The following is a 13,686-nucleotide window of genomic DNA, read 5'->3' as shown; positions in this document are numbered from 1 at the left end:
CTAATATTCAGACGTTATACTTTACTGTCATATACATAAATGTCATTTATAGGTCATGTATATACACAGTCCTGCTAGTGAGTGGCCACTACAATGTTTGGTTTCCTGCATAGAATGATACACAATGAAGTGCTGTCCTTCTCTGTCGTGACATTTTCAAGACTACCATATGTATATATATATGTGTATATATATATATATATATATATATATATATATATATATATATATATATATATATGTATGTATGTATGTATGTATGTATATGTATGTATGTATGTATGTATGTATGTATATGTATGTATGTATGTATGTATGTATGTATATATATATATATATATATGTATATATATGTATGTATATATATATATATATATATATATATATATATATATATATATATATATATCAACAGTAAAGTGTTACTTTAGTATTACTGCTGCTTTCTACAGGTTTATGACAAATGAACTAATGTATGTTCATTTGTCTCCTCTTAGGAGAGCTGATTGAGAGGATTGCTCTGGACCGAGCCATCCAGCCAGCAGACACAAGCCCCAAGCCACACTGGACAATTTGTCATTCTTGCAATATGTTGTTTTCAATATTTTTAGATGTACAGTATGTTTACAACTGATACCTGTAGTCACACAGTTTATTCAAAGACAATAAGAAATACTGTATATTATATAAATATATATATATATATATAGTATTGATACCTATTTATTTATAAGAAACATGGATATATACTATTATTATTGAAATAATTGCACTACCTCCATTGTTTACTTGTATCTATTCTTGCAATATGTTGTTGTTTTCAATATGTTATTGTATAGATACCTATTTAATTTTGGTATTGAAAGCATTTATATGTAACATGTATATTTATTATTGCAATATAAGAAATTGCACTACCTCCATTTTTTAAATTGTAACAATTTTTTTAAGCATTCAAATTGCACTAGGTTCTGTGTTCTCAGGTTGCAATACTTTCAAATAAACACTTCTTGTTTTTGCACATCAAACTGTTATTTCTCCTTGTTTATAAGACATATGCATTTAAGTATGTTTATTGTGAAGATTGTGGGTATGGATGCGACAGACACTTATGGCTGTATTTCAGACACATTTATTTCAGTGTGGGTTTTAGCATCACTCATTTTTGCAACACAGGCTAGAACACCAATGACAACTTCGAGGTGTGGAAGTCCAGTGTAGTACTTCACTTTGTTGATGTCATCCTTCAGGAAATGTTCACCCATTTTCCTCTGACCGAGCTCCCGTTTCAGGGCCCTGTTCTCTTCCAGCAGCCGCTTGATTTCATCCTGCCGACGATGACAGAAGTCACATTCTGTCAGCGATCTCTGGTCAGCTCCATCGTCTACTGGTGCTGGTGTCTCCACTGTGGATCAGATAAGATATAGTATATTCTGAAGGAAATCGTTAGAGCTAAATGTGCCACATACAGCTGCAACAAAAACAAGATATGGTCTTGTATCTGCTGGCTCTGTAATGCTTACCTGCTGGAAGAAGGTCATCCATAACTGTGTCATCCATCGCAGGTGTACTGTCAGTCCTCCACCGTTTTCTCCTTCCCTTCTCTCATAGCGTGCAGTCGATGTGACATTTATCTTAGTGTGGCCCAGGTTGAGAGATGGGGCTCAGTCTGGGTGGGAGCTGTACATTTCATTTGCTGGTTTTCCTGGTAACCCAATCAAAATTATCATCCCAAAACATAAGTCTTGAAAAAATATAGAACCTTAATGTTATGTTATGATAGGAACACTTATTTGAATGGATGTGCATAACATAGATGTGGCACTCATAGTCATGACAGGGCACCTGTAATGACTTTATGATTTCTTACATGTCATGATTATGAGTGTCACGTCTATGTAATGCATAGTGTTAGCCTTATGACTGCCTTTACGTGTGTTTGTGTGCGCGCTTCTATGTGTGTGTGTGTGTGTGGTGTTGCAGTTGAAGGAGAGACAATGTATAAAAAGATAATCATACAGCATCTTTAACTTACCAGAATGAAAATGCAGGGAGCAGACTCTCATCGACATCGGGATAATGTGGAAGGTTATATTTGGTCGTCTTACAGCCAAGCGAGCCGACGACTGTTTGTTATCTCAGATGTTTGGAGGTTCTGCCTCCGAGCAGGAACCGGTGAAAAGTTAAACCATTAGCGATTTTTTTCCCCACGTCTGTTATGTGTGGAGCTGCTGCTGCTACAACACAGCAACAGGCTACCAGGGTTTACAGAATAATGTAAAGTAACGATTTCACGTAAAACACGACTAAGAGGGAGCACGTCTGTACGCGGTGCGTAGTGGTCTGAAGAGCTGCTAATGGTTCGTCCAGCATGGCGGCTGCCAGGTGATGACGTAGATTGCGACTCTCTCTATTTTCCACTGTCGTAAGATGAGCAATGGCCTCCCTAAATTTAGCAATAGCTTCATCAGACAAACATCTGCTAAAGTAATACCTCCTATTTTGTACTTCAACATCGACAATATTAAATTCAAACGTTATTAAATAGTGGTGGGATAAAAGGGAGTTTACAGGTGACACCAACAGACCATCAGTTTCAACACCGTAGGTGAGAACGAGATCCAGAGTATGATTAAAACAGTGCGTCGGTTTTTCCACTTTTTGTGAGATACCCATCGATTCTAGAAGAGAATTGAAAGCTAATTTAAGATTATCGCTTTCAACATCCATATGAATATTAAAGTCACCCACTATGATGAATTTATCTGTGCTGATCAATAATCCAGAAAGGAAATCTGAAAATTCAGACAGAAACTCTAGATAAGCACCAGCAGGGGGCCGGTACACTACCACTAACAAAACTGGCTTCTCTGATTTCCAGCTCGGAAATTTCAGACTAAGCGTGAGGCTTTCAAATGTATTATAGTTGCACTTAGGTTTAGTTTTTGTTTGGAGACTGGAGTTATAAATTGCTGCCACTCCTCCGCCTCAGCCCGTGTTTCTAGGAATGTGATGATTAAAATAGGCCATGCTAAGAGGCTATCAGAGGCCAACAGACAGAGAATGTATCGGTGATTGGTGACAATGAAAGTTGCGGAAGAGAAAATGAGCGAGTGTTGAAATAAAGACAGAAATGTACCAGATATAGTGCTATTTTACCAGAAAACAATCCAAGTTTAGACAAACAACAAAGAGTGGTCTTAACTAAAATAATAAAACAATACATGAAGTGAACTTCAAACAATATTTTCCCTAAAATCCTGCCTATCAAAGTTCTGTCCTCAGTTTCTGTCAACTCTGTCAGATTTTTTTTTACAATCCTCACTAAATCAGGAAATAGAATGGTCAGCTATTTCCCTGAGGACCCTTTTCTCTCCATGCCTGTTCTGAATGCAACGCTACCACTCATACTCTGGTAGCTTTTACATTTTTTGATATTTTAGACAAACAATGTTGATATTCCTATGGTCACAGCTGGAACACGTCAACACCATCTCTCTGTTATGATAATGGTTTTAAACAGTAGTGGATTGAATTAAGGTATTTTAGTAAGGTTATTGAGACAGCTAGCAACTGAGGAAAAACCAGCTAGCTGCAGTGAACAATACATGTTTTGGCGGGAAAATATATGCCTTTTTTCTTTGGTTCTACACCTGACGGAGTTGACATGTAAGCTGACGGAGTTGGCAAATCCACCTATAACCTCTTAATATGCTAATATAATATCCTTTGTAAACATAGTAAAGAATTAAAATATTATTTCTCGTATTTCTCTCCATCTTTGTCAATATTTAAAACAAATTTAAAACAATTTCTGGTTTCATTATATTCAAATGATAAAATTGTTTGCTGACCTTTTTGTTTGTTTCTGATAATATATTTCTTCGTATGAGTTGTAAATATGCACATGTGTGTATGTGCGTATGAGGAAGGGGGTATTGGGTGGGGAGGGGGGGTGTAAAGTGTTGATTATAATTATTTGTATGTTTAAGAGGGGAGGATCGCTTATAAGCCGTCGGGCTTCATGATCTTTCCTGCACATTTTACTTTCACTTTGTTTTTTTCTGTTCTTTTTTCGATGCTTGTATGCTTGTAAGTGCAAACAAATAAATAATAATAATAATAATAATAATTTCAGGGTTTTCTTTATACATAAATGTACACATATAGCATGAATTAAACCATTCCATATTACATTATTTGACCTTGTACTGTATACCCTACACTTGTAGAGCATGGATAGGCTGTGTCTGCTTAGTATTGTGTAACTTTCCCCCCAGCGCTTATATTATAATTATACTGTATATTACATTAAAGGACCAGTTTGTAGATTTTGACAACATATCGTGGTGAAATGGAATATTACATTGAATGGTCGTCTCTATGGAGGATCCACTTCTATGTTCATATAAAGGATCATACATGTTTCATTATAAACATTTTGAGCAGTATTGTTAAGGAATATCAATTTAAAAATTTGAGTCAAGCAGTGCAGGGCAGACACACGCGCACAGTCCCCCCCCCACACACACACTTAAAAAAGAGAATTTGCAGTATGTTTATCTGATTTATGTTCAATATAAGACAAATAGTAGTTAGTTCTTCATCTTTTGTCTCTTCCATCCGTTTAAAAACATTTTTTCATTAATCGACATCAGTTTTTTGTCAACACCATCAGTTCTTCGTCAACACCGTCACATGTATGTTTTTGTTCATTTTTGAAAAAAATGTTTATTCTTTGTTCAGTCTATGTTGTTTATGTAAAAAAGGACCATGTGATCTACATCCTCGTATGTCTTATTTATCTAAACAAATTCTTTTTTCATTTTAAAATTAAAAACAAAGATTGAAAATGCTGACATTTAGAAATCTGGGTTTTCAGAATAATGTGAAATCACAACATAAGTTTATATATATATCCCCTCCTTGAACCACCACCTTACTGTGGTGGAGGGGTTTGTGTGCCCGAGTGATCCTAGGAGCTATGTTGTCGGGGGCACTTACGCCCCTGGTAGGGTCTCCCATGGCAAACAGGTCCTGGGTGACGGGCCAGACTAAGAGCGGTTCACAAAGCTTGTCATGAAGAGGAAACATCGGAGGACCGTTACGTCGCCCGGATCGGCGTCACCGGGGCCCCGCCCTGGAGCCAGGCCTGGGGTTGGGGCTCGTAGGCGAGCGCCTGGTGGCCGGGTCTTTGCCCGTGGGACCCGGCCGGGCTCAGCCCGAAACGGCGACGTGGGCCCGCCTTCCCGTAGGCCCACCACCCGCAGGTAGGACCATGGCAGGCCGGTGCAATGTGGACTGGGTAGCAGTCGTGGCGGGGTGCCTCGACGACCCAATCCCTGGACCAAAACCCTCACAGTGGGGACATGGAATGTCACCTCGCTGGGGGGAAAGGAGCCGGAGCTTGTGCGTGAGGTTGAGAGATACCGGCTAGAGAAAGTCGGGCTCACCTCCACACATAGCTTGGGAACCCAGCTCCTTGAAAGGGGCTGGACCCTCCACTACTCTGGAGTTGCCCAGGGTGAGAGGCGGCGGGCTGGTGTGGGCTTGGTTATAGCCCCCCAGCTCAGCCGCCATGTGTTGGAGTTCACCCCGGTGAACGAGAGGGTCGCTTCCCTGCGCCTTCGGGTCGGGGAAAGGTCTCTCACTGTTGTTTGTGCCTACGGGCTGAACAGCAGTGGGGAGTACCCGGCCTTCTTGGAGTCCCTGGGAGGAGTACTTGATAGTGCTCCAACTGGGGACTCCATTGTTCTACTGGGGGACTTCAACGCTCACGTGGGCAATGACAGTGATACCTGGAGAGGCGTGATTGGGAGGAACGGCCTCCCCGATCTGAACCCGAGTGGTGTTTTGTTGTTGGACTTCTGTGCTAGTCACAGTTTGTCCATCACGAACACCATGTTCAAGCATAAGGGTGTCCATCAGTGCACGTGGCACCAGGACACCCTAGGCCGGAGGTCAATGATCGACTTTGTTGTTGTTTCATCTGACCTTCGGCCGCATGTCTTGGACACTCGGGTGAAGAGAGGGGCTGAGCTGTCAACTGATCACCACCTGGTGGTGAGTTGGATGCGCTGGCGGAGGAGGAGGTTGGACAGACCGGGCAGACCCAAACGGATTGTGAGGGTCTGTTGGGAACGTCTGGCCGAGCCCTCTGTCAGGGACATCTTCAACTCTCACCTCCGAACTTCTCTCAGATCCCGGGGGAGGCGGGGGACATTGAGTCTGAGTGGACCATGTTCTCTGCCTCCATTGTCGACGCGGCGGCTCAGAGTTGTGGTCGCAAGGTCTCCGGTGCCTGTCGTGGCGGCAATCCTAGAACCCGGTGGTGGACACCGGAAGTACAGGATGCCGTCAGACTGAAGAAGGAGTCCTACCGGGCTATGTTGGCCTGTGGGACTCCTGACGCAGTAGATGGGTACCGGCAGGCCAAGCGAGCCGCGGCTCGGGCAGTCCTGGAGGCAAAAACTCGGGTCTGGGAGGAGTTCGGGGAGGCCATGGAGGAAGACTTTCGGTCGGCCTCGAAGAAATTCTGGAGGACCGTTCGGCGCCTCACAAGGGGGAAGCAGTACTCTGCCGGCACCATTTACAGTGTGGGTGGGGAGCTGTTGACCTCGACTGGGGACATCGTCGGACGGTGGAAGGAATACTTCGAGGATCTCCTCAACCCGACTGACATGCCTTCCACTGAGGAAGCAGAGAGTGAGGACTCTGGGGCGTGCTCATCCATCACCCAAGCCGAGGTCACTGAGGTAGTTCGTAAGCTCCTCAGTGGCAGGGCACCGGGGGTGGATGAGATTCGTACCTCAAGTCTCTGGATGTCATAGGGCTGTCTTGGTTGACACGCCTCTGCGACATCGCATGGAGGAAGGGGACAGTACCGCTGGAGTGGCAAACTGGGGTGGTGGTCCCTCTGTTTAAAAAGGGGGACCGGAGAGTGTGTTCCAACTATAGGGGGATCACACTTCTCAGCCTCCCCGGGAAAGTCTACGCCAGGGTACTGGAGAGGAGATTACGGCCGATAGTTGAACCTCGGATTCAGGAGGAACAATGCGGTTTTCGTCCCGGTCGTGGAACACTGGACCAGCTCTATACCCTCCGCAGGATGCTCGAGGGTTCATGGGAATTTGCCCTACCAGTCTACATGTGTTTTGTGGATCTGGAGAAGGCATTTGACCGTGTCCCTCGTGCCATTCTGTGGGGGGTCAGTGAGTATGGAGTCCGGGGCCCTCTATTAAGGGCTGTCCGGTCTCTGTATGATCGGAGCAGGAGTCTGGTTCGCATTGCCGGCAGTAAGTCAGACTTGTTCCCGGTGCATGTTGGACTCCGGCAGGGCTGCCCTTTGTCACCGGTCCTGTTCATAATTTTTATGGACAGGATTTCTAGGCGCATCCAGGGGCCGGAGGGGATCCGGTTTGGGAACCTCAGGATTTCATCTCTGCTTTTTGCAGATGATGTTGTCCTGTTGGCTTCATCAGACCGGGACCTTCAGCATGTGCTGGGGCGGTTTGCGGCCGAGTGCGACGCGGCAGGGATGAGAATCAGCACCTCCATATCCGAGGCCATGGTTCTCCATCGGAAAAGGGTGGCATGCCTTCTCCGGGTGGGTGGAGAAGTCCTGCCTCAGGTGGAGGAGTTCAAGTATCTCGGGATCTCGTTCGAACGATGGAGCGGGAGATTGACAGACGGATCGGTGCAGCGTCCGCAGTTATGCGGTCGATGTACCGGTCCGTCGTGGTGAAGAGGGAGCTGAGTCGAAAGGCGAAGCTCTCGATTTACCGGTCAATCTACGCTCCTACCCTCACCTATGGTCATGAACTTTGGGTAGTGACCGAAAGGACAAGATCGCGGATACAAGTGGCCGAGATGAGTTTCCTCCGCAGGGTGGCTGGACGCTCCCTTAGAGATAGGGTGAGGAGTTCGGTCACCCGGGAGGAGCTCGGAGTCGAGCCGCTGCTCCTTCACATTGAGAGGAGTCAGCTGAGGTCCTTGGGCATCTGTACCGGATGCCTCCTGGACGCCTCCCTAGGGAGGTGTTCCAGGCATGTCCCACCGGGAGGAGACCCCGGGGAAGACCCAGGACACGCTGGAGAGACTATGTCTCTCGGCTGGCCTGGGAACGCCTCGGACTCCCCTCGGAGGAGCTGGAGGAAGTGTCTGGGGTGAAGGAAGTCTGGGCATCCCTGCTGAGGCTGCTGCCCCCGCGACCCGGGAACGGATGAAGCGGCGGACGATGGATGGATGGATGGATGGAAGTTTATATATTGTATTTTATTACATATCAGAGTAACTAAACACTATACCGACATACTTCAGGACTTTAGATTCTTGTCGGACTGGAAGAATTAAAATTGTAAACTTTTGAGTGTCTGACGGAGTTGACATGAATCAAGTTCTAAAGTAAAGCATGTTTGGTTTTTTTTAAAGTGTTTTTATTTAGAACCTGTACCTTTACATGACCCTTCTCTACAGAAATATACAGTTCCAATGAATATAGTGTGCATTAAAAAAAAAAAAAAGGATTTTTAAAATCTGTTTTGTCCCTTATCTCAAGAATCCCTGATATATATATTATATTTATACATATTTATTCATTTTATTAATATATATATATTTTTTTTAATTCATTTTATGAATTAATATATATTTTTTGTTTTTAATTCGATGGAGTTTGGTCATTTTGGTACATGACCACAAGGGGGCGGAAATGGTGACGGCAATTAAAAAACACTTGAACAAAATACAATCTTTATTCATTATATACAGTACATACAATGCAAAACTACAAGGCTTTCTACACATTTACTGCAGTCAGTGATGTGAGAGTTCCAGCCAGACCCACCCAGCACTCCAGAGAACCAGGAATAACTTAGGACACAGTAAATGTTCTGTGGAGAATATTGATCCTAGAGTATCAAAAAGGAGAGTATTTGGCATTGCATGTCTTGTTTTTACAAAGGTGCTTGCAATATAGTTTTCTTGAACACAGTTGTCTTCTGGCACAAAACGAACGCTCCGGAAACCATGACAAGTTCTAATCATCATCAGAAGTCCATGAATGCTCCTCTTTATTTTTTACTTTGTCTTTTACTAAAAAAAAACCCCAACATGTTTACATACTTTGTTTTTCTGTAGTCAGCATCACAGCAACATGAAGAAAACAAGTGCACACACCCGTCACGCTTCAACAAAACCCACACAGGGAAGCTTTCATCAGTTCAGCGTGTATGGGAGCGGCAGGCGAGCTCTGCTGCTCCCGCTGACGCTTAAACGTCCTCAAACATCTGGGACAGTCCAAAAAGCAGTGATGGAAACGCAGCAGACAAACAAACACTGAATATCATTCTGCAGGAGGCTCATCTTTGAAACAAAAGTGCATTTACACGGTGAATCAGCTCGTTTTAATCATTCTAAACATGGAGTTCAGTGGCTGGAGACGTCACAAGCCCTTCGTTTTTTATTGTTCTGCATATTTCAGACCTCTGCTACAAACTATCTGAAATTAGTGTAGAGATGTACAATATTTAAAAAAATGTAAACATGTGTAGCGTTAGCTTTCTTTCGGCTTGTGTGTTCCTTGTCCTTCATACTGTGGTATAAATGGGCGTGGCATCGATACTCTCAGCAAGGTCGAAGCGAAACAGAAAAGGGAGGTTAGCCATCACCCCAAGGTCACGCTGGGAAAAACACTAAACCAGTCCGGTTGCTGTCAGAAAGGCCAAATCTGTTTTAACAGATAAAACTGCACACCATTTCTGACTCCTGGGGCGTTACTTACGTCAGTACACTTGGTTTTGCTAAGCTAATCTATAAACTGCTGATCAAAAACTGATGGAGTCATTTCTGCGACAGCAAAAACTGACCAGAAGCTCCAGGGTGGAGCTACATTCTCTGGCCTTTACCTTGACCCAGTGACGCTAAAATCACTGGCGATCACTGACAATACTTGTCCCATTGCCACATTTACCCAGAATACAGAGTACCCCCCCCCAAAAGAAAAGAAGATCTGAATCAGTGATCATTTTATCGATTTACTAACATGTAACCCCACCGCCTAGTCAACGGATAAAAGTTTCAAAGTGGAAAAGACATCATTTAATTTCTACAAATGGCCAATCAATCGATCAATTTAAAGAAATGTCATGATTTTAATATAATCACAAGTTATCCTGCTAATGAAGTGTTTTCTCTAGATTTAAATAATTTGCTGTTTGCAAATATCAAAGGAGATTTATTTTTCAGAATAAAACTTTCACTGACGTCATGATGGGAGCAGACGTGTCATTATATTTACAGTGAATGACAGTCTGCAGCTTTATTCTAATGTGGTATTTCCACCAAAATATTTTGTCCTCTCCAAAGAAAATCCTGGGAGTAAGTCTTGCTTCGACCATAAAAAGTCCCCAACAGGGTTGGAACGTGTAAAGGTGTTCTACACATTCACATTAAAAAGTCAGACAGCTGGCAGACTGGAGCTAACGTTGGCGTTGAGCAACACGTTATTACCGACAGATCCAAGCGGCTCTTACTATCCCAGTGCATTTGCTCCGGCTCAGTCCCAGTCTCTCTGTGTTCAGTTCAGGGCGTCTCCCCCGGGTCAAAGAGCTGCTGGGCATTTCAGCTCAGTCTGCAGGCAATTGTTAAGTCCAGCTTCACACGGCTGCGTGGAAACCACAAAAAAAAAAAAAAACTGTGCAGTTACAACTTGGGCTTATTAACATGCCAACTGTTAACTGCCCAAATTAAAATGAATTAATCATCATCATATTTGCTCATGTGACACAAACTACAGATAAGATGATGATGAACATGTTTGGGGTGTTTAAGGGAAAGGAAGGCAGCTTCCTCGTACCTGTGTGAACAAGCCGATCTCACCAGGATGAAATCCTGCCACCTGCAGCCGACGTGAAGCCGACGTGAAGCCTAGCTGGCTCGCCAATTAAATGTTAAGATCTAAAAGTCATTGAACAAGCGCTGAGTTTCCCAACTGAACTGAAACAAGAGCAACGTCACATCAGTCTTCACTTTATAGTCTTGGGAACTTGGACTTCGAAATGAATGACAAGAATCTTGAATTCAAATGGAGTCGACTCATTAAGCAACCAAAGAAAAGCAAAAATGATAGTTTCTTCTATATTCTTGTGGATATTTGGGCTTGTGAACCCTATGACTATCTGTTAGGATGTTACATTTTAAGGAAGAAAGCAATGGAATTGGATATTAAAGGGGACATATTATGAAAAAGATTTCTCTCTGGGTTGTAATGCATTTATTAGGGCTTCATTTATTGGTCAGTACCAACTGATAATGGAAGGCGTCCTGAGATAACAGCCGCTCACTCTGACGGGGCAGCCGTGCTCTCAGTGCGTCTTACTCACCGAGCGGATGAGACCTGCGGGATACTGTGACATCACAAACCTAAAATCAGAGTGGGATTATGCAACTTCCCATCTTAATCGCCACCCAGCTTGACATGCTGAAGAAGAGGCAAGTGTCTCTACTCCCCCTAAAACACGCTGCTAGAAACAAAGTTGTAAACACATGGTTGAGTTGAAAACAGAGCTTTCAGACTCTATTCCTGTGGTATTTTTGCCAAACTATGTCAGACATTTTTTTTTTTAAAAGACCTGAGAATTGTTTTTGTCACTTCTTAAAAAAAAAAAAAAAAGGTTTTTAAAAATATCATAATATGTCTCCTTTAACAAATTAAACATAAAATAAAAAAATAAAAAAACCTGTTACTCTACTTGGCAACATATTTAAAAGTGAAGGATGCCATCAAAACGTTTGCATTGAAATACACTGGCATTTTAAGATTAATGCTGAAGATTTGAAGAAGAAAAAAAGGCCCCAGATTTGAGAGCCCTGATTGAATCTTCTGAAGTCACAAAAATATCCAGGTAAACACTGGATTTTTAGGAGAATTAAGGAATTCTTCACACAATTTATCACACTGTAGGAACCTCCTGTCAACACATAAAAAACAAACAACAAAAGCGCCTTCCCACTCAGCCGACGGATCGTTGCTGCTGGAACTTCACTCACACACCAACTATTTCAATTCTTTTTAAGTACTATTGAGTGTTTTATGCAGAGCCAAAAAGCCTTGATAAATGTGGAAAGCATGAAATGTCTTCACTTGGGGGAAATTTGAGAAAACCTCTAGATGTGTATTTACATATTCTTACAGTGCAGCGCTTAAATTACATTCCAATACTTACTAAAGTCACTCCGCCAGTCTCACAGGGATGGCAACCAAAACCTGGATCAATATATCTTTTGATATAGATATAAAGTACAGACCAAAAGTTTAGACACACATTCTCATTAAAAAAATTGGGGAAGTGTGTCCAAACTTTGGGTCTGTCCTGTGTATCTATATCAAAAGATATATTGATATATATATATTAAACTTTATCTCATAGTACTCTCTAAAACTACTTTCACTGTCGATTTATTCTGCATTTTTTGGCCATCACAATAAATAATTGGAGCATGTGTTACAGAGAAAAAAGCCAAACACATGAATGGAAAACTGATGTTTTGCAGGAAAGATTTTGAAAAAATGTTTTAAATAAGAGTACCTGGGGAACTGGTGTATTCAAATAAATAGTGTGTGTGTGTATATATATATATTACACACACACAAACACACGCACACACACGCACACGGATACCTGTGATCAACTTTGCAGGAGTTTGCACTTAAAATAGTGGAGTAAATGAAAAGAAGACTGCAAACAAATGTGCGAGATCCTCTTATTGGCTTAGCGTTTTCACAGAACAATCAAGATGAAAAACAAGCAGATAATGGTTGAGAGGAGCTCCCACTAATCTTCCGTGAGCAACAGGAAGCAGTAAGCAGCACATACACACGCACCTCATGCTGGGATGGATTTCCACTCGTATCCAGAAAAGCAGTGTGTTATCTGAGCCTTGTCGTCATGGTGACACGGCCCGCTACAGCAGCAGGTCCATATGGTGGAGGGGGCTAACGTTCAACCAGCAGGATTTATGTTTAGAAAAATATCTGGTCTGAGTCTCATGTGTGACCTGTGGAGGTGTAGCCAGTCTGGGGGGGCCGGGGGGCCCCTGTGGAGGTGTAGCCAGTCTGGGGGGGCCGGGGGCCCGGGGGGTCCTGTGGAGGTGTAGCCAGTCTGGGGGGCCCGGGGGGCCGGGCTAGAGGGTGATTAGGTCCACCAAGTTGCCCTTAGGAGGCGTCATGCTGTCGGGAAAGAAGTTCACCAGTGTGTCAAACAGCTGCGTCCGCTGAGCGTACGTCTGGTCGACGTCAGAGAAGCCTGGGAACAAGACAGAGACATCGGTAGGACAGGAGACATTTACAAAGAAGGGTCCGTGGACTTCGCGGCCATCTGTTTTTGTTTTGAAATGACAAAATAAAAATAGAGATATAATACAAAATAATCAGTTTCCCATCTTTTGTTTTGATAATAAAAAACGAAAAACGGAAACGGATCGTTATCCAATATCCGTTATCCGATTTCATTGATGTGCAAACAGAGAACCAGAAACTATTTTCTTCATTTATTACTGTGCATGTGCAATCCCCCCCATTTGTCAAATCCTTGTTTTCAGTATCCTTGGAAACGAATAGGAAATAGAAAAGAGTTTTCCACTCGCTGTTTTAATTCCCAATTTCATTTTCAAACACATCAATGAAAT

At 43.0% G+C, this 13,686-nt stretch overlaps 1 protein-coding gene and 1 long non-coding RNA gene across 4 annotated transcripts in view; both read right to left on the bottom strand.

The window, feature by feature from the left end:
- Positions 1-1,203: 1,203 nt before the first annotated feature.
- Positions 1,204-2,637, bottom strand: LOC133424389 (uncharacterized). Its single transcript, XR_009770870.1, has 3 exons — positions 2,036-2,637; positions 1,524-1,705; positions 1,204-1,405 (listed from the first exon to the last, which is right to left on the bottom strand). It is a non-coding gene; the product is annotated as an uncharacterized LOC133424389 (long non-coding RNA).
- Positions 2,638-8,734: 6,097 nt separating this feature from the next.
- The window catches only part of mkln1 (muskelin 1, intracellular mediator containing kelch motifs), a 64,060-nt gene continuing 59,108 nt past the window's right edge, over positions 8,735-13,686 (bottom strand). For 2 of the 3 annotated variants that reach the window (XM_061715195.1, XM_061715196.1), the window contains exon 18: positions 8,735-13,304. In XM_061715195.1, the coding sequence (XP_061571179.1) occupies positions 13,183-13,304 (122 nt within the window). In that variant the 3' untranslated portion in view covers positions 8,735-13,182. The remainder of the gene's footprint in view (positions 13,305-13,686) is intronic. The other variant, XR_009770899.1, reaches the window with a different exon arrangement.

This window comes from Cololabis saira, chromosome 23, assembly GCF_033807715.1.
Source record: "Cololabis saira isolate AMF1-May2022 chromosome 23, fColSai1.1, whole genome shotgun sequence".
Classification (NCBI taxonomy): Eukaryota; Metazoa; Chordata; class Actinopteri; order Beloniformes; family Belonidae; genus Cololabis; species Cololabis saira.
Note: the sequence above shows the minus strand (reverse complement) of the source record. Positions and strands in the feature narration are given on the sequence as shown.